General features: G+C 33.8%; 1 protein-coding gene across 6 annotated transcripts in view; it reads right to left on the bottom strand.

The window, feature by feature from the left end:
• The window catches only part of slc4a7 (solute carrier family 4 member 7), an 84,783-nt gene that overhangs the window by 25,376 nt on the left and 34,730 nt on the right, over positions 1-24,677 (bottom strand). For 4 of the 6 annotated variants that reach the window (XM_056474674.1, XM_056474673.1, XM_056474676.1 and 1 more), the window contains exons 3-13: positions 23,143-23,286; positions 22,910-23,048; positions 19,578-19,738; positions 19,308-19,496; positions 10,619-10,734; positions 8,584-8,646; positions 4,600-4,757; positions 4,382-4,469; positions 3,324-3,470; positions 2,266-2,369; positions 101-275 (exon numbers count right to left, since the gene is read on the bottom strand). In XM_056474674.1, the coding sequence (XP_056330649.1) occupies positions 101-275; positions 2,266-2,369; positions 3,324-3,470; positions 4,382-4,469; positions 4,600-4,757; positions 8,584-8,646; positions 10,619-10,734; positions 19,308-19,496; positions 19,578-19,738; positions 22,910-23,048; positions 23,143-23,286 (1,484 nt within the window). Of the gene's footprint in view, positions 1-100; positions 276-2,265; positions 2,370-3,323; positions 3,471-4,381; positions 4,470-4,599; positions 4,758-8,583; positions 8,647-10,618; positions 10,735-16,269; positions 16,663-19,307; positions 19,497-19,577; positions 19,739-22,909; positions 23,049-23,142; positions 23,287-24,677 lie in introns of all 6 variants that reach the window. The other 2 variants (XM_056474678.1, XM_056474675.1) reach the window with 2 other exon arrangements.

Below are 24,677 nucleotides of genomic sequence, written 5' to 3'. Positions count from 1 at the left end.
TTGAAACAAGTAAAGAGCAAATGATGGCATAGATTTTTTGTATTCCTTTAATCCTCCACAGATCTTTTCCATCAGAGACAAGTCTAGGAGTCTGACTCACTATGTTGTTTTTGGTGGCTTCCCCCAGAAGGCCTCCGAAGGTAATGACGGGGGACATACAGGCACAATAGAGGAAAAGGATGGAGGCCAAACACTGCAGGCTTAGAGCATCCCGAACATCGCTCCAGTAAAATGGAGCTTTCCGCTTCAAGTCTAGTACCAGACCCCCAAATATCCTGAAAAAGAGGAAACAATAAGTCATTTTTACAAAGCCATAAAATTTACATAAATAATAGTGCTAGTTTTTGCAGTTGGCTATATAGTATTTAATTAATTTCTCATTATGTTGTAATTTTTTTTTTAGTACATCAAATTTCACGAAATAAAAATGAGGAATATTTTATTTTCATTAAATTTTATTTTCATTTTGAATTTATTTAAACATTTTATTTTCTGATAATAAAACGCTATGGTTTTAGTTTTATACTAAAAGTCATATTTACAAAAGCAATCAAATTTACATAAATAATAGTGCTAGTTTCTGCAGTTGCCTATATTGTTTTTAATCAATTTCTCCTTCAGTTACATTTTTTTTTAGTGCAACAGATTTCATGAAATAAAAATTTTATATTTTATTTTCATTAAATTCTATTTTAGAATTTAAGAATTCAAGTTAAATTTAAGATTTAAGACATTTTTAAAACCATTATGAATTAAATTTTAGACTAAGGGCTAGGGCTAAATGCCAAGGAGTTTTTTGAATGGGCCAGTTGGAAAAAAGATTTTTATTTGCCCTATCAAACTATTTTATAATTTAATAATACAATAATAATTTAATAATTAAAATAATAATATTGTAGTTAACTGCATAACCTTTCTTAAAAATAAAAATAAATTGAAAGAATGTTTTAAAGGTTTTACATTCTTAAATTAAAAAAAAAAAGTTACAAAAGTTTTATTATTTACAGTATTTATTGGATTGGGTAGCTATACATGAACAAAAAAAATTAAGACCCATTTAAAAAAAGTTTAAGGGTCCAATATTTTAAAAATATTTACAAAGACTTTAAGGGCTAAAATTTAGTTTTTAAGATTTAAGGCCTTTTAAGACTTTCAAAGACCCAGCAGATACCCTGCCATGATATGCATGTAAACACAGCAAGTTCATCTGGATGAAAATTAGAATTTTTGGTCAGGCAACTAGCTGAAATTGGTTTTATTTTATTTTCATAAAATGTCATTTTAACGAACTATTAATTAATTTAATTATTATTAATTTTTATAATTCTTATTTTTTATATATACTTATTTTTAAACTGAAATAAACTAAGACCATCACTCTCAGATGTAACAGTGGAGTTAACTCTGTAAACTAAAGTCCCTGACTCACTATAATAATGGGGTCACACTTCACAATAGTTCCATTAGTTAATGTTAGTCCATCATAATAAAAATACAGTACTTCATAGTTAGTCCATATTAACTTAAGTGCATTAAATAAGCACCTCTTTAGATTTTAATGATACATTAGCAAATGTTGAACTATGATTAATAAATGATCTAAAAATAGTGTTCATTATTCAATCATGATAGTAAATACATTAACGAATATTTTCAAATTGTGATAATAAAGTCAGCATATGCATTCAGAATTTATATTTTAAGGGCATCTCTTTTTGTCCTAACTGCTGTTTGGGGTGTGCTATATTTTTAGCGTAATCTGTGGCTTTTATAACATTTTAATGGACGGCTCTCTTACACGGCCATCTCTGGCTGGCCACTTAAGCTGCAGATCAAAGGATGGGCACCACTGTTAAATAAACCACCATTTTTCAATACCTCCGACATGAAAGGCTTACCAAATTTGCACTATAAAAACATTTTACCCCCTTCCATCTAATGCGAGTTTAATAAGGTCCTCCTTCATCAAAAGAGACTTAAGTAAATCCTACATTCCCCCCTTCTCACTTTTCCTAACACAGTGTCCAGCATTGACACATTTATCCATGTCTATAAAGTCCAGACATCATAATGACTTCATATAACAGCCCTGCATGTCTAAGTATGTCATTTATACAATCCCATCAGACATATTTAGGGCAGCATGTTCAAAAGAACCTCTTTTAATATATGCTTTGTGTCTCGTGTGGCTATAAACATACAGCTGATCTTTATAGACCAACTCAAAAATCATTTAGGTGATGTATGCACAAAGTTAGCGCTGACCGTCCCGTCCTCTGCAGTTCAGGTCCAGCATGGTGTGCTTCTTGTTTGATCACATCTGATTGTGGAGTAGAGCCATTCGGCATAGATGGCATCTTCCTCTTCTCCTGCAGACACAAAATGATAAAAGTATAAAATGTTTCCTTTAAAAGATGTGAAGTTACACGCAAAACTGAAATTCATTACTTCATTTTCTTTTTCGGCTTAGTCTCTTTATTAATCTGGGGTCGCCACAGCGGAATGAACCGCCAACTTATTCAGCATATGTTTTACACAACAGATGCCCTTCCAGCTGCAACCCATCACTGGGAAACATCCATACACACTCGTACACTACGGACAATTTTTAGCTTACCCAATTCACCTGTACCACATGTCTTTGGACTTATGGGGGAAACCGGAGCACCCGGAGGAAACCCATGCGAACACAGGGAAAACATGCAAACTCCACACAGAAATGCCAACTGCCTCAGCCAAGGCTCGAACCAGCGACTTTCTTGCTGTGAGCGACAGCGATACCCACTGCGCTGCCCGCAAAACTGAAGTATTGCTTAAAACATTTCCATCCAGTGAGTCAAAGAGAACAAAATTGTCACTTCCTGATAAACTGAAGCCAAAAATTTAAACGAAAAACTTTATTTGCTGTGGTAGAAGAAGCCAATGTGGGCCTTTTTCTTATTTAATAAATTACAAAACACAATGAACATGCACTGGAGGTGCGAGATGCTCTTTGGGAATGCACATGCTGGAATTTATTTTGTAAATTTCTATTTGCTAAATTAATTTAACAGCTTTTTTTCTTATCGAATAAAACGTTTAATCCTACTCAGTTGTCAAGATAAGTTTTAAATGTGCATTTTCAAAACTTATGCACATCTCGGCATTTGCATTAAGCATTTATTTTTTATGTGCTTGTTCAAAATGCATATAAAAAAAGGCAGATGGAAAAACAGCTAATGTCAAGCCAAAAAAATGAACCCTATTAATAATAAAAGCAGGCTCCTTTCAGAGAATAAACCAGCAAACCTCTAGTTACCACAGTCAAACTAAGAGGTAAATACCTGAGACGGGACACTCTTTGGAGGCTCGATTCGTATCGTGGGGTCCCATTCTCCTGGAGGCAGAACGGTCACCTGGTCCAAGAACTCATCAATGCCGGACAGAAGGTCATTCCTGTCTTTGGCTTTGTATGCTACATCATGAAAGATCTGTCACGGTGGTAGAGAAGATATGAAAATATGATTATACACAAGTAAACAGAACTGCTACCATCTAAAATGTATAATTATAACTTGAGTTTCCTTTAATGTCTTTTCTTACTAGGGCATTTACTAAGGCTGCATTTATTGGTTTAATTAAACAGCAATTGTTACAATTTAATATGAGAGAAATATTACTGTCATATGTACAAGTGTCTTCACAAACAAACTGTCAAAATAAAGTGAGAAATTACCAAAGAAATAAGAATATTACTACAGCAGAATGTTGTAAAATAAATAATTACTATAATAAATACGTTTTACAGCAGTAAAAAAAAGAATATGATAATTTTTTAATAGAAAATGTGTAAAACTGTATTTAAACGTACAAATGTTAACATTTTAAATTGTATAGTTTCATGATGATGGACCCTTTTTACAAGACTGTTAACATACATTTTATAGTCGTCATAATCTTTAATCCTTGAAAGTTTTTAATATTTTGATTTAAAAAAAAAAAAAAAAAAACGTATGAAAATTTAGATGTATTATATCAATTTTGCGCCAAAAAAAAAAAAAAACGATCATCAGCTTCACACTATTTTTTTTCCTTTCTTTGTAAGTCTTGATAACACCATCTTGGAGTTTTTCTTGTATTATTTTAGCAAATACAATAGTAAAAAATGATTCGTTATACTCTCCCATTCACTGCGCTCTACGTTTACCCAACTATGATGACTTCTGCTGCTGAGAAACCCGGAAATGTGAAAAAGATCTATTTAACAAGCCCACGGATTTATAAAATCTAATTCATTCATTAAAGCAGATTAAAAGATAAACACAAAAGCGAAGTTACTGAAGTCTAAAGCATCCAATTAGGAGTTCTAATCTGTATGAACCTTGCAGGGTAGATGCCTCACCTCATCTGTCATCAACGTAGCTATAGATCTGCCAATCTCATGGTACTGGGCTCCTTTACCGAAAGGCCCTAACAGCAGGAAGAGAAACCTGTAAAAACAAGACAAGGAAATAGATAAAACCATAAGAAAAGAAAGTTTCACATATCGGTCATGAAATCCCCCTGTCATACAAGGGGCTCCATTCATGTAAAAACAAGTCATGTTTTTAGTAGTCCTACCTTGTCGGGACGGGCACTTCGGTCAGTCCGGTGAGAAGAATAGCAGGCGAAAGTCGGATAAAGGCAATGATTGGACGCTCAAGGAAATCAACCTCCCCCACCAAAACATTTGAAGCTTCAGCACCAGGTGGGATTTTCTTCATAAAATTCATGTCCACCTTTAGAGCACAGATAAGCGAAAGATCATTCATTACGGACACTAATGATTAATAATGAGAGTTTGTCGTACAGTAGGAAATCAAATTAAGAAAAAACACTTATTTCCTTTAAGTAAACATGCAAAAATTAAAACAGGTTTTTAAAGCAGGAGGAAATTAAACAAACTCTGGTCAGGCCAGTTTAACATGGTGATCAGTGACAATGGAAACACAGACAAACATAAATCCTACTAACAAAAAACTATTCTACGGTAAACCACTGACAATGAACAAAAGAAACAATTGCACAACAAACTGTTACACCAAACCAGCGACACATGAGAATGAGGTGATCTTTCACAATCCACGGGACAGCAGAATGCAAACCAGTCGTGTCTAGAGAAATGTTTTTCCTCCTAGCGAGTGACGTTTGTCTAACCAGGATCAGTATTCATGGGAAGATGTCACCTAACCCTTAGCAAAACAGGACTTCACCTGAAGTTCAGCATCAGTTGCAGAGTCAGAAAAAGACTAACAGCTACTACAAACACCCAAAGAAAACGGTCCAAAACAGGCGGACGTTTGTTGAAAAACAGAAAATAATGTTTTAGTTTAGAGTTTCTGTTTTAGTTTGAAACATACGACCATGAGAATCTGTTCAAAACTTTACTACAAGAAGGAAACACTTTAAACTTTGAACTGATTTACTGATGATGAAGTTTTTTTTTTGTGTGTATATAGGTTGAGTAAATAAATATGTAGCATAAAAACATTACAATCCAAATATTTTGTGCACAATTTCTAGGACATTTGATGAAAAACAGAAAATAAATGTTTTAGTTTAGCGCTTTTGTTTTAGTTTGAAACATACAACCATGAGAATTTGTTCAAAAACGTTAGTACACGAATAAAAAAAAACTCTAAACCTTTACTAAACTGATTTAATAATCATGACAACATTTGTTTATTGCTGTATATAGGTTGAGTAAATAAATATGTAGCATAATAATATTGTATTTCAAATACTTTGTGCGCAACTTGTAGGACATTTGTTGAAAAACAGAAAATAATGTTTTAGTTTAGAGTTTCTGTTTTAATTTGAAACATTTGACCATGGGAAATTCTTCGAAACATTACTACAACAACAAAACGTTGTTACAACAACAACTTTGAACGTATTTACTGATGAAGTTTTTTTTGTGTGTATATAGGTTGAGTAAATAAATATGTAGCATAAAAACATTACAATACAAATATTTTGTGCACAATTTCTAGGACATTTGATAAAAAACAGAAAATAATGTTTTAGTTTAGAGCTTCTGTTTCAGTTTGAAACATACGACCATGAGAATTTGTTCAAAAATGTTATTACACGAATGAAAAACTCTAAACTTTGACTAAACTGATTCAATGATGATGAAGATGTTTGTTTTTTGCTGTATAAAAGGTTGAGTTAATAAATATGTAGCATATGTATAATATGTCTAATATGTATATTAGATTTTCCGTTTTAATTTGAAACATATGACTATGGGAATTTCTTCGAAACATTACTACAACAACAAACACTTTGAATGTATTTACTGATGATGAAGTTTTTTGCTTTATATAGGTTGAGTAAATATGTAGCATAAAAACAATATAAGCCAAATATTGTGTGTGTGATAATATAATACTGAGACAACACTTTAAATTAAACAAGCTTCAAAAGCATTTAGTCCTGTACAATAATAAATACATATTTATAGATTTTATCTTTTATCATGCATTAATACAAACATATTATTAAAAAGTATGAATTAACAATGTTTTATAAATTAACATTAGAAAAAAATGATGTTCATTGTGTGATGTCTAAAGCATTAACAAATATTAGTAGGTCCTACTACAGGGTTTCTACAGGTTTCCAAAAGTAAAATTTAAGACTATTTAAGACCATGGAGAATGAAATTGCAGACTTATATAGGGCTAAACGCCAAGGATATTTTTAATGGCCCAGCAGAAACAATAATTTTTACTTGCCCCATCAAAAAACTAATCCTAATTAGTTATTTCTTAGCCACTTTTTTAATAACGCGTCAAAACAAGCAGACCCAAAATTTATACACACATTTTTTCAACATAACTTTATTTGAAGTTTTTAAAGAATTCTTTTTTAAACTAAATGAATGCTCAACAAGCTTATGATATTAGTCATAAATAGAGTTTGGCTGAACGTTTTATTAAAATGTATTGTTGGTGATTGGATGTGTGTTGGATTGACAGGGTAGCTTCTTATAAACAAATAAAATTAAGACCCGTTTAAAACGATTTAAGACCAACAACACAATATTTCAGTGAGTTTAATACTTTTAGGCCTAAAATTTAGTTTTTGAAATGTAAGAAATTAAGACTTTTAAATCCCTGCAGACACCATGTACTACAGCATTACATCCAATAAAAAAAAACATTTCACTAAACCACTATTTTGAATTCATCCCAAAAATAACAGTCTGTCTGAAGGTCTCGCTTTAAAGGAATAGGTCACCCAATAATGAAAATTCTCTCATTATTTACTCACCTTTTACCTGTACCAAACCAGTTTTTCTGTTCTGTAGAACACAAAAGATATTTCTGAAAAGCCATTGACTTCCACAGTATTTATTTTTTATGAAAGTCAATTGTTACAGGTTTGCAACATTCTTCAATACATCTCATTTTGTGTTCAACAGAACAAAAACAAAACAAAACCCAAACTGGCTTTGAACAAGTAAAGGCTGAGTAAATATGACAAATTTTTCCAATTTTGAGCCTGTTTTACAGCGGGGAAAATAAGTATTGAACATGTCACCATTTTTCTCAGAAAAGAAAAACTTGGCTTGACTTGAAATTTTCCCTGGATGTTGGTAACAACCAAAGAAATCCATATATTCAAAGAAAACAAAACTAATTAGTTTACAAGTGAAGTTATGTGTAATAAAATGAAATGACACAGGGAAAAGGAACTGAACACATGAAGAAAGGGAGGTGTAGAAAGGCAGTGAAAGCCCAGACAGCAGCTGAAATCTCTCAGCAGTTCTTCAGGAACCCTCTGCCCTTCCTCAGTGTAAATTAATATTACCTACTTCAGTCCAACGTCTACATGAGCAGGATGATGAAGATGAAACGAGGGAAGTTTCAGCAAGACAATAATCTAAAACACAGCAAAGGAAACTCTCAAATGCTTTAAGAGAAAGAAAATCAAGCTGTAGAATGACCCAGCCAATCACCTGACTTGAATCCAATAGAAAATACAAAATAAAGATCAGATTTGATAGACGAGACCCACAGAACCATCAAGTTTTTTACACTTTGTTGAAGACTGTGAAAATCTCACACCTGAGCAATGCATGTGACTTCATTCTCCATATGAAAGGAGTCTTTAAGCTGCCATCACCAAAAAAGCATTTTATAGAAAGTATTAAATCAGTAGTTCAGGACTTTCTCCTTGTGTCATTCCATTGTTATTACACATTCAGATTTTTTTATTTTTGTTTTATTTTTATGTTTGTATTGTTTGGGTTTTTACCAAAATCTGGTTCAATTCCATGTCAACAGCTCCTTTAGAAATATTATTCCCAGGAAAAAAATATGAGGTATCCAATACTTATCTTCCCTGCTGTAGGCTGAAACTAAACAAAATCAAAACAGAATCATGGTTCCTTTTTCCACAAGACACTTCTGACATCACTGAACACAACACATGATGCAGTAATCATAACATGGTTAACCACTCGAGAAGACATCACAGAGTCACGAACACAACCTCATGAAGCACTCGATGGCCACACACTGGAGCACATGAAGTTAGAACCGTGCAGAGACTTACAGCAGGCCTTTTGCTGCCCACTCCCAGAGAGCCGCAACTACAGTGAAAAGGGGACTGGCTGTCCTGATACCAACCAGACAGACACGAACAGCATTCAGTGTTTGCTATACAAAGCTCAGCATAAAAAAGTACACCGCCTTGAAAATAAATATTTATATTAATTTCTCAGAGAATATAGTCAACACTTTTTGGTGCATTTAAACAAGACCATTTTATTAAACAGTTTTATGCATTAAAATAAAAGTTTGGTCACCAAACATGTATAGGAATAGAAAGATAATCCAATTTAAATTCAAAGGAGTTATTGCCATTTCAACTAAATTAGATTTTTTTTATATATATATTTCTCTTGATTTATCCTGTTTATTAAAAATAAATTCAATATTTTTACCCAACATATTTATTTAGGTGTACTACATTACCTGACAAAAGTCTTGTCGCCCATCCAAGTTTTAGGAACAACAATAACTTGACTTCTAGTTGATCATTTTTTGAAAGGCAAAGGTCTCTAGATTACGTTTATTTTACCAAAATAAAAAATGATCATGCCTTGATTTTTTTAATTATTTAATTAGGACAGTAAGGACTGACTTTGCTTAGACAAAAGTCTTATCCATTAACAGAAATAATGTACAGTATAGAATATAAAGTCATGGTGCAGTGGAAAAAGAATTAATATTGTGTATGACTCCCATGAGCTTTGGAGGACTGCATCCACACATCTCTGCAATGCAAGACTCAAATATTATTAATAAAGTCATCTGAAATGGCAAAGAAAGCGTTCTTGCAGGACTCCCAGAGTTCATCAAGACTCTTTGGCTTCATCTTCAATGTCTCCATCTTACCCCAGACATGCTCAATAATGTTCATGTCTGGTGACTGGGCTGGCCAATCCTGGAGCACCTTGACCTTTTTTACTTTCAGGAGCTTTGATGTGGAGGCTGAAGTATGAGAAGGAGTGCTATCCTACTGAAAAAATTGCCCTCTCCTGTGGTTTGTAATATAATAGGCAGCACAAATGTCTTGACACCTCAGGCTGTTGATGTTGCCATCCACTTCACTCACCCCAAACCATGATTTTTCCTTCACCAAACTTGACTGATTGAGATGCAGTACAGCAGATGATTCATCAGAAAAGTCTACCTTCTGCCACTTTTCCAAATGATCAACTAGAAGTAAAGGTATTATTTGTTGCTCCCACAACTGGGATCGATGACAAAACTTTTGTCAGGAAGTGTCATCTTTGAACTGTGAAACTGTGAAGCTTTTTTTATTAGATTAGATTCAGTTTTGGCTCTAGTACTGACTAATCTAATGTACAGTATATGCACATATAACTGTATATTATTGTTAAGCATCCTATAGAAAACATTAATTTGAAAGCAGTATCTGTATAGGGTGTACTCATTTATGCTGAGCACTGTTTGTATTTATTTGCAAGTTTTTTCAGATCAGTTTTGTACAATGCCTTTAGTTACACTTATTTATATTTTACACTTTACAAATTAGTACATTTTATTATCATCAGTTTATTTTGCATAATTTAACAAATAACATGATCAAAAGGAACATGAAAACAGAAATTACACTTTTAAAAAAAAACAACAACAAACAAATGTAAAATTATGTGGAGGTTTTATGATCACCAGCCTCAATGTAAACTTATGAGAGACTATGATAAAAAAATACCTTTTTCATTCAAAGCCCAAAATTAAAGAGTGCACTTACTTTTTAATATCATAACTGCATAAATTTTGGATCACTTTTAGTTAGCACATTTAAGCTGGTTTTTAATTGATGATGTTGTTTTTGTGCATTTAAATTTTTACTATAGTGCTTTGTTTTTAAGAAAAATCGCATTACAAAAAAAAATAAAATAAATAATACATTAAAGTTTAAATAATTAAAAAAATATTTTTTAATATTTGTTTTTTTATGTCAAATTGGACTGATTTTTTTTGTGTGATTATGTTGTCTGAATCTAGCTTAAGTGATAGGCATCTGCAATGTCTACAACCAACTCAAAGAAACTCACTCTGCTGAAGTCCACTGTGCTGTTTTCCCTGCTGCCACCGGTGCCATTTATCCGGCTTTCACTGGGCTTACTGTTCTCCAGGCTCCCCGGAGCCGACTGGGGCGATGCAAGAAGACCTGTTGGGGTAATAAAAAAGGAGAAACGGTAGAAAAGGAAAGCAGTTAGACATTTGATGGCGACTCAAAGCTCTAAAATCCAGAGGTTTACTGCACACTCATTGTGTGGACATGCAGAGTAGGTCACATGCTTTCTGGATAACATCACACAACAGTGCTCATGGATACGATGCTGAAAGATTTGTAGATTTTCCATCCAAGAGAATTTGTTGGATGGAAATCAAACCTTTAATTCAAAATGATGAGTTCATCTGGGGTGAGCATTAAGGCTAAATCATTAACTTGAGGTTTGATAAATTGTTCCTGGCTTCTGACGGAGGATTTTAGCTAGCTACACACAGAGCAGTGATCGAAAATCATCTCTGGATATCCATAAAGAGACGTTGTAAAACTGTGTTAACATGGGGTGACATTTCGTGGAAACAAACTCTCCTGCTATCTGAGCCTGCCGTCTGACGTCAAAGCTAGCTTAAAAATAAAGGGAGCAAAAAAGACCTTCCTTCTATGGTCTTCCCTGTAAACACATGGAACAGACACATCGGTCACTGCAATTGTTTAATATCACTGCCTCGCTACAATCTGGTCAGGCATTCAGAATGAAGTTTTGCAAGCACAAGAGTGGCACGCTCTGCCAGCATGAACGCTGCAAAGTACAACATGGAGAAACTTCATGACATCATCCGCTCCCATTTCCACAGACTCAGTTTACACTTCTGGAATTTAGCGTATACTTAGAGGCCAGTGACCAAAAGTGTCACAAGAAGCTTTCTGCTCCTTGGCATGACATCATTCATTAGCACTTGTGAGGTACTGTGACACTTTATAGTGTGCTTAATTTAAAGCAATTTGGATTATGTTGTGTATATGGATTATTAAAATCTTTTTGTATTCCCAGGGTTTCATACATACATGAACCCACGAACACACACAAACACATGATACATTCTTACATACAAACATACACATTATATACAAACATACACATTATATATACTTGCATACATAAATGCACACACATACTGTACACACACACACACACACACACACACACACACATTCATACATATACAATTGAAGTCAGAATTATTAGCCCCCCTGAATTATTATTATTATTATTATTATTATTATTATTATTAGCCCTCCTGTATATTTTCCCCCACTTTCTAGCGGAGAGAAGATTTTTTCAGCACATTTCTAAACATAGTTAAAAATAAATAGTTTTAATAACTCATTTCTAATAACTGATTTATTTTATCTTTGCCATGGTAACAGTAAATAATATTTTACTATATATTTTTCAAGATATTTAATAAATATTTAGCTTAAAGTGACATTTAAAGGTTTAACTAGGTTAATTCAGTTAACTAGGCAAGTCGGGTTAATTAGGCAAGTCATTGCAAACAATAAATTGTTCTGTAGTCAATCAAAAAACAGAAATCAAGAAACAGATTTTAGCAGAAATAAAACAAATCAGACTTTCTCCAGAAGAAAAATTCTTGTATAAAATACTGTGAAAATGTCCTTGCTTTTGTAACCCCTGCTGGTCCTCCACCACCCAACCCACGCCGAGCTGGGATTGAACTGGTGACCTTCTGCATGGGAGTCGGTTGCTCCAACAAGGAGGCTAAAGACCATGGCCTCTAGCGACTGTCGCTAGAGCACCTTTAGAGGTCAGAGGAGTGAGGTTTACCTGCACAGCACTTACTAGCTGGCCTCCGTTACACTTTGTCAAACATAATTTGGGAAATATTTGAAAAAGAAAACAATTCACAGGAGTGCGAATAATTCTGACTTCAGCTGTATATACCATTTGTAGACTGGATTAAGGGTCAAAATGTTGTAAATAGTGTTCTGGAGCCAGGTATTAAAACTCTTCCTTAATGCACTACTAAAAAAAGCAACCTAATGGTTTAAAAACTATTAAACATACAAAAGCTTTGTTGTTGTTCATTTTGTGTGACTTGTAGTGGTTTAAAAGCCATTGACTATTGCAAAAGATTTCATGAATAGTTGGTGAACAATACCTCTTAAACCAATAAATCACTTCGAAACATCTAGAAGGACACACTGATGCCTGATCTACTGTACGAGCATTGCACGTTACTGGAGGTTCTACATACTGGTTGTGTATTTTCCAGATATTTTCAAATATGGTGGTCTCATAAGGGTAGTCAAGAACACCTTAAAACATTTGACTGATTGGTCATGGTGAAACACAGTGTGACACAAGATGACATTGAAATACTGTTCAGGGTGACAGAGAGAAGAGTGTGACTGAGAAAGGACAGGAAAAGACGTGACGAGCAGTGTTGGAGGAAATGCATTGTGTGTTGCATCAAATTGGACTGATTTGGTCTGAGCTGTTATTGAGATCTCTCTCTCTCTCTCTCTCTCTCTCTCTCTCTCTCTCTCTCTCTATATATATATATATATATATATATATTTCATAGAGGCTCTGTTTGTTTGATAAAAAATATATAGCAAAAACAAATATCTAATAATACTACAATTTAAATTAATATTTTCCATCTTAATTTTTTTTAAATGACATTATATACTTTTGACGTTAAAACTGAATTTACAGAAACTTTCTGTCTTCAGTGTAACATGATACGATAGAAATAATTCCAAATATGTTAATTTGACGTTTAAGAAACATTTTTATTAAAATCAGAATTTTTATTGTGATTTAAAAAATTTCTTTAAAAGAACAGAACGTTCTAAAAGAACAGGATTTATATTTTTTAACAAAATTAACATTAGGGCTGCACAGTGTTGATATTGCAATATTTCATTTATTTTACATTTTTCTGCGCATCTAACAGTATTTAAGTACCGAAATTTAATAATCAATGTAAAATAATGTAAAATAATTTAACAAATGTAAAATAACACTGTGTAGTCTTCAATGTGTAAATAATTAAATGCAATTCATTTTTGTGTCACATCCCAAAGTATGGAGGACCAGGAGTCCCGGTTAGAAATAAAATGAAGAATCAAATTAACATTAATAATAATAATTATCCGTTTGAAAGCTGATTGTTTGCTCCTATGTGTGGACTGTCCAATGGCATTTTTTAACTCTATCTATTTTCAACTGGAGAAAAGCATGTAGCAAAAGATATAGAAAAGCAAGTGGCAAATAGAGAGGTCAACTGACTTAAAAAAAAAAAAAAAAAGTGCATTTAAATGATCTATAAATATGCGTTTTTATTGTTTGAATAATCAGCGTTTTAAAACTGTCTATTTATTTATACATATAAAAATCATTTTTAAATGAATTAATTTATTGCTTAATTAAATGACTTAAAACAACAATTTAAATAAACTCAATTAAAAAATGTCTATTTATTTGTCCATTATTTGCTCATTTAAATTGTGATTTATTTATACACATTTCAATGACCGAAAGTTATCAATTATTAAATTGATAACTTGATTCTTCATTTTATTTCTAACCCGCACTTCTTGTCCTCCATACAAACTTAATCATTTCTTGTTTCCAAATGTTTTAAGCTCACATTAAAAGCATATAGTCACAGGCCTTATAAAAAAAACACATGCAGATGATAAACTTTCACTCAACTGAACTTTTCAGCTACTCTAATCTATACCAAAAATACTTTTGCTTGTAGTTTTTGTCTTATTTGTAGTCCAAATGTGTAAAAATTCCTAAATCAAGACTAATAATATTGTTTTGTTTTCAGAATAAGTATAAATTAAGCTTTTTCATAAAATAAACTTGTTTCTGGTTTGAAATAAAGATATTTTACCCAACCCACTGGCAGATAATTTAGCTTGTTTTAAGGGTATCTCTTAATTTTGACTTATTATTTCTGTACACCTAACAATATTTTTGCTCGTCTAGAAAATGCTACTTGGTTTAAGAATTTTTAGATATTTTGAATAGAAACAAGACTTAACATTACAAATCCTGCAGTGTGACTACTGTGAATTCGCACATTGCAATTTCGATGCTGAAATGATATATTATTTTGCAATGGCAGCGCGTGTAGATGCAGCAGAGCTCAGAGCTCTTTGTCATACAGCGCCAATTTTTTTTTCTGTGCATCAAATCTATGTTCTCAAACACTGAGTTGATGGCTACAGCATGAAGGAGCCAAACTGCTTAAAATTGGTAATGGTTGTCAGAACTATACCATCGGAAATTTAAACTCTATCCCATTGGAGATGATGCACCCTGAGATGCCCAGCAGTATCATTATCATCCCACCTGCGAAACATCGGAGGCGGTTTAAAGAAAGGAAGCAAAAGCGGGGTAAGAGAGCCAGTCTGCGAGCTAATCCACACAGAACAACACTTCCGAGCCTCTTTATCACAAATTCCTGGTCACTCATCGGCAAAATGGACGAAATGAGACCCTTTCCAAGAGCAGTAGCTTGTATCTCCCGTATGCATAGCTGCTGAGAAACTGAAGGCAAGAACAACCCCATGCACTTGACACTTTAATCCATTGTTACTGCACCTTTTTTCTATATTCCTTTATTGTGCTGATGTCAAAGAGCTACCTAACAAATTTTGTTGTTTGAAAAATTCCAATGACAATAAAGGTCTAATGTTTAAATGTCTAATATTGTGCAGCCCAAGTTAAGATCGTAAAACTATTATAACCCTTAATTTATTACTCATAAAACAAACTGCATTGACCTAATATTGAAATAATCAAAATAGAGACCTCTTGATCCCCATCATTAATCAGGACATGGTGTAATTAGTAACCATTTTCTCATAAAACAAACTGTACTGACCTAATATTGAACTAATCAAAATAGAGACCTCACAATCCCCATAACTCATCAGGACATGGTGTAATTAGTAACCATTTTCTCATAAAACAAACTGTACTGGCCTAATATTGAACTAATCAAAATAGAGACCTCACAATCCCCATAACTCATCAGGACATGGTGTAATTAGTAACCATTTTCTCATAAAACAAACTGTACTGGCCTAATATTGAACTAATCAAAATAGAGACCTCACAATCCCCATAACTAATCAGGACATGGTGTAATTAGTAACCATTTTCTCATAAAACAAACTGTACTGACCTAATAATTAACTAATCAAAATAGAGACCTCATAATCCCCATCATTAATCAGGACATGGTGTAACTAGTAACCATTTTCTCAGAAAATAAAATGCATTGACCTAATATTGAACTAATCAAAAGAGAGACCTCATAATTCCTATCACCAATCAGGACATGGTGTAATTAGTAACCATTTTCTCATAAAACAAACTGTACTGACCTAATAACTAATCAAAATAGACACCTCGCAATCCTCATCACTAATCAGGACATGGTGTAATTAGTAACCATTTTCTCATAAAACAAACTGTACTGACCTAATAATTAACTCATCAAAATAGAGACCTCATAATCCCCATCACTAATCAGGACATGGTGTAATTAGTAACCATTTTCTGCACTCATGCCAAACATAAAGAGTGAGAGGCTGAGCAAATGTATCATGCAGGTGACACATCATGCTGATGGGCTGGATATTTGCCTGACTGCGGAAGGGGCAAGAGCCTGGTCGGGTCATGAACCACCTTCTCATCCTGAATGGCGTAAAAGGGTGCCAGCGGTTCCTCCTCATCCTCCTCCGGTGGGAACACCACGACCTCTGGAATGTCGTCCCGGTCTCCCCTCGCCACCAGCAGCTCGGGGCCCTGCTGAGAGGGTCCTGGGGAGTGGAGGGATGGCGAAGCGCGGTGGGCGGTGGGGGGCGAGTTTTGAGGGGTGGCGGAGGGGGTGGAGTTGGCGCTGGACAGAAGCTGGTTGAGGATGATGGAGGAACGGGAGTAGCGGGACTCTCTGGAGGGACGGCGTGAACCGGGAGGGGTGGAGGTGGAGGAGGTACGTCTGAGGAGGGACAGACGGGAGGTAGAGAGACCCTCCCCTGATGAGACCAGCGCAGGAGGGTAGAGAAGATGAAAAGAAGCATGAAGAGAGGAAAAGGAAAGGTAAACAGACTGCAGATGGAATAAAACAACGCATGAATAAAACAAGAGAGATGTATGATGCGAATGAGATGAAGGAGAGCTGGGAGTGTTTGTTAGAATGATGTGAGGAGGTGAGACGAAAAGAACAGACAGTGCAAATCAATTGCTCGATTCAACACCTGAAGACATGACCATCACACACTGATAGACAACATTTGAATAAGTCATGCTGGTGTGTTTTTGTTTGTAAAACCATCAGTGATCTCTCACTCAGCAAGGCTTGTTTCACAAAAGCAGCATTCAATCAAAGGCTCAATGCAACACATGCTAAAAAAATATTTAATACACATTTAATCCACATACGAGGTGTAAAAAGAAATTGGTGGTTCATTCTGCTGTGGTGATCCCTGATGAAGCAGGGAATAAGCTGAAGGAAAGTGAGCAAGTGTATTATTAAACATTACTTTCAGCTGTAGAAGTCATTAGAAATTCACTGGTTGATGGGCAACAAATTAAATAATAATTTGTGTGTAAATACTGCACAGACTGTGCCCTGGGCATTAACAGAATCCAGAGATTCTGAAGGAGTGTAGATGCTGCAGCCGAAAAAAAAAAATACTAGACCAGAAAACTCGCTGTTTGCAATGTACAAAATTTTGTAACAAAATCTAAAATACTTAACATGGGTCGGGGGATTTATATGGATCTAACTCTGAAAGAAATTGACTGAGCATATATCTTCATATACTGTCTTTTCTTCTTACCTATGTCTAGGTCCAGACAGAATCTGTGGATATTTAAATGTTATTTTTGGGCAGTTTCAAATATTAAATAAAAACAAAAAATAACTTTTATTTTCGGTTTACAGTGCAAATCCCATTCAATCCACTTGTTTGGTGAACAAAGCTAGTCTCTCATATATAATATATCTACTAAAAGACAGATTAATTTATGAACTGTATTGTAAACAGGGGCGGACTTAGTGATTTGGCAATTCCCTAAGCAATTCCAGGTGTGGGGCCCTAGCATTTTTGAAAAATAAACATATGTAAAATATAAATAAATAAATAAATAAATAAATATATATATATATATATATTTATTTCTCGGCAGCAAACCGCCCCGGTTCATGCTGAAGGTCCATGTTAAATATTAATATATATATATATATATATATATATATATATATATATATATATATATATATATATATATATATATATATATATATATATATATATATATAAATATTTAACATGGACCTTCAGCATGAACCGGGGCGGTTTGCTGCCGAGTGCTGCCAGCTGAGATGAGAATCAGATTCCGTGTGGGCCTGCTTACCCGCATAATGCACAGTAATGTTGAGCATATCGCTGTTTTGATTACAATGGCAACCAAGGAAATGCTAAATTTCAAAAGTGTTTAAAGTTCTACATTCTTTGACAATTATTTTGCACTTAAAAATCATTAAAAGGGACTAAATTATAAATCTGTCAATTTATGGGGTTTGACAGAGTAATCACCATCTGTATGCCCAGTACCGCCGCTCCCTATATGCAGAGTACGCAGGTTGCGTAGGGCATCAACTCCGGAGGGGGGCATCATCTCGGTTGCACAATATATAAATTTTTTTTAATAATATTAACATAAACTGAGCGTAAATAATTTATATATATGCACTCAGTTGAAGTAAGAATTATTAGCCTTCTGAATGTTAAAGTTTTTATTTAAAAATACACTCAATAATTCTTAAAATCCACAAATGTCTTTGATTTATACTGACAGTTTTGGTCCCCATATATTAGTGCAAGTTAAATCCACATTTTGGTTGTAGTTTAGACAGATTATGAAGAGTGCTTGACTAGCCCATTGTTTTAATAGTATGTCATGAGTTTTTCTTTAAATGACTAATTTCTTGTACATGGATGTTCAATGCTGAGATTTGTCACAAACGAAGATGAGGTGGCATGACCAGCACTGCTCCAGAGGCACCAGTAGCTGCAGACACAGAGACAGGGTGCAGCCCTGAGGACCGCCCATCTTTACAGGTACAGAGATGGTTTTATTTCTTACCTTTTGTAAATGTTTGAAATTGGGAATGCTTCTGCAGAGCACATGTCAGTGTTTATTTTGATGTAAACTATTATTTTGTAATGTAATTATTTGAATGTTAAAGTATAATTTTGAGTGTTTATATGCATATTTATTTATATAAATAAATAAATACATGTTTAAATTCATATGTTTGTGTGTGTTTGATCCTCTGTGGGGGCACCACAGTAAAATTTTGCTTAGGGCACCCTTTTGGCCAGCAGCTGCCCTGTGTATGACAATACACCACCATACAAAAGCTGGGGACAACTGAATTGAGCAACCCTTGACTAAATGTTAGTGCATCATGTCACACCTGTCAAACGTAGCTTCTTCTACATCTAAATCACATTTACTCCTTGAAGTCTTTAATAACTTCTGGCCACAGATGTAAGGACCCAACGCACCCTTTATTTCTTGTTTATAAATAGGAGGAAAGGATCGGTAAGTTGAATAAATTACAGTAAATATTAGAAAGATAAAAACATTCAAGCACAGCAAAAGCTCTCACCATTCCTCTCAAGCAAGTGCGGGTCTGAATGTTTCTTGCCTATATCGGCGAAGGAGCGCACGAGCGGGATGCGATTGCTGAGCTTCTTCTCGTTCTGGTGATGATGTCTTTTCAGCACCGCGTCCCGTACCTTCTCTCTTAAACCCTCGTCCAGCTGCTCTGATGCCACCATGTTGTCTAATACCATGTCTGTGAACAAAAGGGGATTTTTTTAGACATGCATTCAGTTCTTGCGAAGACATATTGGTTTATCCAGCACCCAAACAATACCTGCTATCTCCTCAATGCTGTTTGCTCTCATGTCCAGCATGACTGTGCCATTGAGAATGCAGCTGCGCAACTCAAACAGGCTGTGCAAAGAAAGCGTGGCGACGTAAGGCTTACTCCAGCGCTCTCCTCCATCCTCTACATCCTCCTCAAACTTTAGCCACCTACACACAATTACAATTGAAGAACACGGATGGATTTTAATATCAGCTGTCAATAACTCAGTTGAGATGACAGGGAGCTACAGCCGCAAAAATGTAAAGGTCTGAATAAGAGAGAATGAAAATAACGCGGACAGATTTTGTTTTAGAAACCAGCTAAAGTTACAAATGATGCCACATCTTATTAGTGATAGTGGTGAATGTTATTCCACCATTTACACTTTTCGAAGAGTGGATAAAAGACTTAGAAATAAATCTGATAATATAAAATTTTTAGTAACAGTGCTTATATTTTTTGGTGGGTGTGCCTACATTTTTGAAGTAAGGAGCTCCTGTGCTACCAATCAAAAAGATTAATAATAGATTTAATTTCGAGCCCTGCTATATTAACCACTGGCCACCCTGTTCTTTATACACACACATATATATACACAGTTGAAGTTAGAATTATTGGCCCCCTTGAATTATTAGCGCCCCTGTTTACTTTTTCCCAAATTTCTGTTTAACGGAGAGAGGATTTTTTTCAGCACATTTCTAAACATAACAGTTTTAATCACTCATTTCTAATAACTGATTTATTTTATCTTTGCCATGATGACAGTAAATAAAATTTGACTAGATATTTTTCCAAGACACTTCTATACAGCTTAAAGTGACATTTAAAGGCTTAACTAGGTTAATTAGGTAACTAGGCAGGTTAGGGTAATTAGGAAAGTTATTGTATAACGATGGTTTGTTCTGTAGACTATCGAAAAAATATTAGCTTAAAGGAGCTAATAATGTTGACCTTAAAATGTTTTTTTTTAAATTAAAAACTTCTTTTATTCACAAATAGAATTTCTCTGGAAGAAAAAATATTATCAGACATACTGTGAAAATTTCCTTGCTCTGTTAAACATAATTTGGGAAATATTTAAAAAAGAAAAAAACTATTCAAATGGGGGCTGATAATTCTGACTTCAGCTGTATATTTAAACCGGCTGGTCTCAGTTTTGTATTATGCAATTTTCTCTCAAGTAAGTGTGTGTCTGTATGTATTTATATATATACACACACACTATATCTACATCTTTACACACACATCTACTTCATTAGTATTAGTCCTATTGGTTTACCAGTCACATTTATTAATTTAATAATAAAAAAAAAATTTTTTATTAAATACTAATAATTAAACAATTATAATTAAATAATAATAATAATAATAATAATAATAATAATAATAATAATAATAATATATTCATAAAAAAACTATTTAAATAAACATAATAAAATACTAATTGAAAAATTATGATTAAATAATAATAATATTAATAATAATATTATTATTATTATTGTTATTTTTATATTAATTAAAAAAATATTTAATTAAAAATACTAATTGTAAAATTATAAGAATTAATAAATAATAGTAATAACAACAACAACAACAACAAAAATAACATATTCATTTAAAAAACAATTTAATTAAAAACATTAAAATATCAATAATCGAAAAATTTATATTATTATTATTATTATTATTATTATTATTATTATTAATAATAATAATAATAATAATAATAATAATAATACTTAAAGGGGACATAGGTTACCCCTTTTTTCATATTTAATATAAGTCTTTTGTGTCCCCAGAATGTGTCTGTAAAGTGTCAGCTCAAAACACCCATCAGATTATTTATTATAGCTGTTTGAAGTGTCTATATTATAGCTAGAAAAAAGATTTTGCTGTTTTTTTGTACTGGCCCTTTAAGGCTAGTCCTCCCCGCCCACCGTTTCCACGTGCCTGTCAGCAATCGCCGTCCTCGGCTGCCTCAGGAAGCAGATCTTACATAACGTGTGTGAGAAATACTACAGTAAGAACTTTAACAATCACTATTTGATGCATTTTTTTGTGGATTTGCAACAATGAGTCACACACAATGTCATTACAAAGTTCACGCACACACACAGCGAGGACACAAACACATAGCGCAGACACATACACACACACAAACGTAGCGCAGACATACGCACACACACATAGCTCAGGCACGCAGACACACACACACTTAGCTCAGACACGCAGACACACACACACATAGCTCAGACACAAAAACGCACAGAGAGAGAGAGAGAGAGAGAGAGAGAGAGAGAGAGAGAGAGAGAGAGAGAGAGAGAGAGAGAGAGAGAGAGAGAGAGAGAGAGAGAGAGAGAGAGAGAGAGAGAGAGAGAGAGAGAGATAAGCTTTGCATGATTGCAACATTTTTATGTGACATAATACTGGTAATCTCCTCTGCTGTATGAATATCTCTTATATTAATGTACAAAATAAACCTGATTTAACGTCCACAAACCGACCAAACGTCCAAAACTAGTGAACTGAACACACCTTTTATTCCCGGCTGCTTTGCGCTCGTCCTGTCTTGCTGATATGATTATACATGTGACTACCGGACATGTTAATGCGCACAGCTGTCAATCAATATTGGTGGGCGGGGGGACCGCTATCCTACGTAAAGTTGCGGTCGATATAAAAAAACAGCTCCAATTGGTCCACCGTTTTTATGTTGCTAAATTAAAAAAAAAAAAAAAAAAAAAAGGACTGGGTGTGTTTATTTCACCCCAATATGACAGTTTATACACTATACTTACACACTTTTCTGTCTAAAGAGCTTGAAAAGTAGATTTTTCACCATAGGTGCCCTTTAAAAATATTCAATTAAAACTACTAAAACACTAATTATAAAATTAGAATTATAATGAAAACAATAATAATAATATATTCATTTAAAAAATATTTAATTAAAAATACTAAAATACAAAAAATATACAAAAATATAATTAAATAATAATAATCAATTAATTTTAAAAATAATAAAATGTAATACAAATAATTTAATTAAAATGTAATACAAATAATTTAATCCACACTTTCAAAAAAAAAAACACACAACATAAATCATAATAATATATAAATTATACATGTATAACATGATTATAACACAAGCAAAGAAATGTAAAGTGCATTTCACACCTTATTCATTATTATGCCTAAATGTATCGTACATTTATTTATTGCAACATTCAGTTGCAATCAATAGCATCATGATAATATATTTAAATCAACTAATACTTATCAGCTTATTATTAATTCAATGTATGCACTCTCTCAGGCTTCATTTAACTTCTCACCTGGCTGTCTCTTTCCACTCACAAGTGAGCCCGTCGCGGAAGCACAGCTCGTCGAGCTCAGTGAAGAGGTCATGAGGAATGTGCTCCTCATCATCATCCTCTGTGCCAAGGATAAACTGGACCCTCTGTGAAGGAGTGTCTGCAGCCAACAGTGCAAAAACACACAGCCAAAACATTTACACGAAGCAAAAAAAAACAGAAAGATTAGCCCCATTACAGCTTGCTTTTCTTACCATACGTTGGCGATTCTCTGCCGTCCTCTCGCTCAGACCCTCTGTCTTTCCTTTTCCGATGGTGCTTATGACCACGGTGTCGGTGTCTCCGTCTGCTTTGTCTTCCTAAAGGTACATGTACGCCAACATAAACTGCTCTGTGACCTGTAAAGAGAAAGACTTTAGAACTTTGTCGTGTAATGCAAGACATTGGAGGCCCTTCTGAGGTCCATAATATACAAGAAAAGGAAGGGATGAGATACAACAAACAGCATTCCAGACACACTAGCTGAATAATTCATTATACAAACTGCCAATCTCAGCAATAAGTATTCCCTGAGTCACATTTCAATGCACACCAAAAATAGAGATCAATAAACAAATGATCAATGAGGAAAATGGTCTACTAGCTCATTGTTTAGATCTTATTGATGTGTGTAAGAGCATTTTTTAAAATAACTTAAGCATAATGGACAAAAGTGATAAGCATAATACATTTTTTAATGACTCTACATATTTAAAGGGATAGTTCACTCAAAAAATAATTCAGTTATAATTAAGAAAAAAATGTCATCATTTACTTGTCATCCACTTCTTTATGTATCGGAGTTTCTTTTATGCACATTTGCACACACCCTGAGCATACCCTACCTGTCAAAAGTCTTGTCGCCTATCCAAGTTTTAGGAACAACAAATAATAACTTGACTTCTAGTTGATCATTTGGTATCAGAAGTGGCTGACATGAAAGGCAAAGGCCTAAATAAAGTGGTTAAATAAATAAAAAATCCTAATATTCCTAAATGGATAGTTAAAAAAATATTCAATAATTATCGATATTGAATGATATGAAATATGATATTGTGATAACTTGTTTGCAATATCGCCTAGCCCTAATTAATAGTTATTAAGGTGGTAATTATGTTTAGGTGTCAGTTAAATATAGGGATTCACCTCATTTAGTACACAAAAGAACATCTAGTATCCGAAATATGTTGGAGCTGATCTAAAACCTGCTCCACATTTTTTAAATACTTTACCACATGGTAATTTTAAATGTGGGAATTGTTTACAATGCAACTTCACATACAAAATGTCAACTTTTACACATCCCCATATGGCAAAAAGTTTAAAATTTAAGGTACTATTTCGTGCAAGACCGCCAACATAATCTATATGTTGTGGTGCCCGTGTGGTTTGTTATGTCGTTAAGACATAAGTAGGCGTCAGGGGGGGGGGTCTTAACAAATTGCTGTTACAATGTGAAGCCTTTTGAATTTTCCCTCTAGATGCATTGTCTCCAAGAGGTTTAAGTAAGGAGTTTGACATTCGTCCTTTTCTTTAATAATTCTTTAATATTTAATTTGGGTTTGAATTTGGGTTTTTTGGCTGTATATTTTGTTGTATTATTTTGTTGTATTTCCTTGTTATATTCTGTTTTCTTTAATTTGTGATGTAATATTATGGTTTGTTTCTGGATTTTCATTTTGAATATCTAAGTTGTATAATTTAGAAATGTATATTTTTTTTGTTTTTTCTTGTTGCGAGATAGTAGGGG

Source organism: Danio aesculapii, chromosome 16 (genome assembly GCF_903798145.1).
Source record: "Danio aesculapii chromosome 16, fDanAes4.1, whole genome shotgun sequence".
Classification (NCBI taxonomy): Eukaryota; Metazoa; Chordata; class Actinopteri; order Cypriniformes; family Danionidae; genus Danio; species Danio aesculapii.
This window is presented reverse-complemented; position numbering and strand designations above follow the sequence as displayed.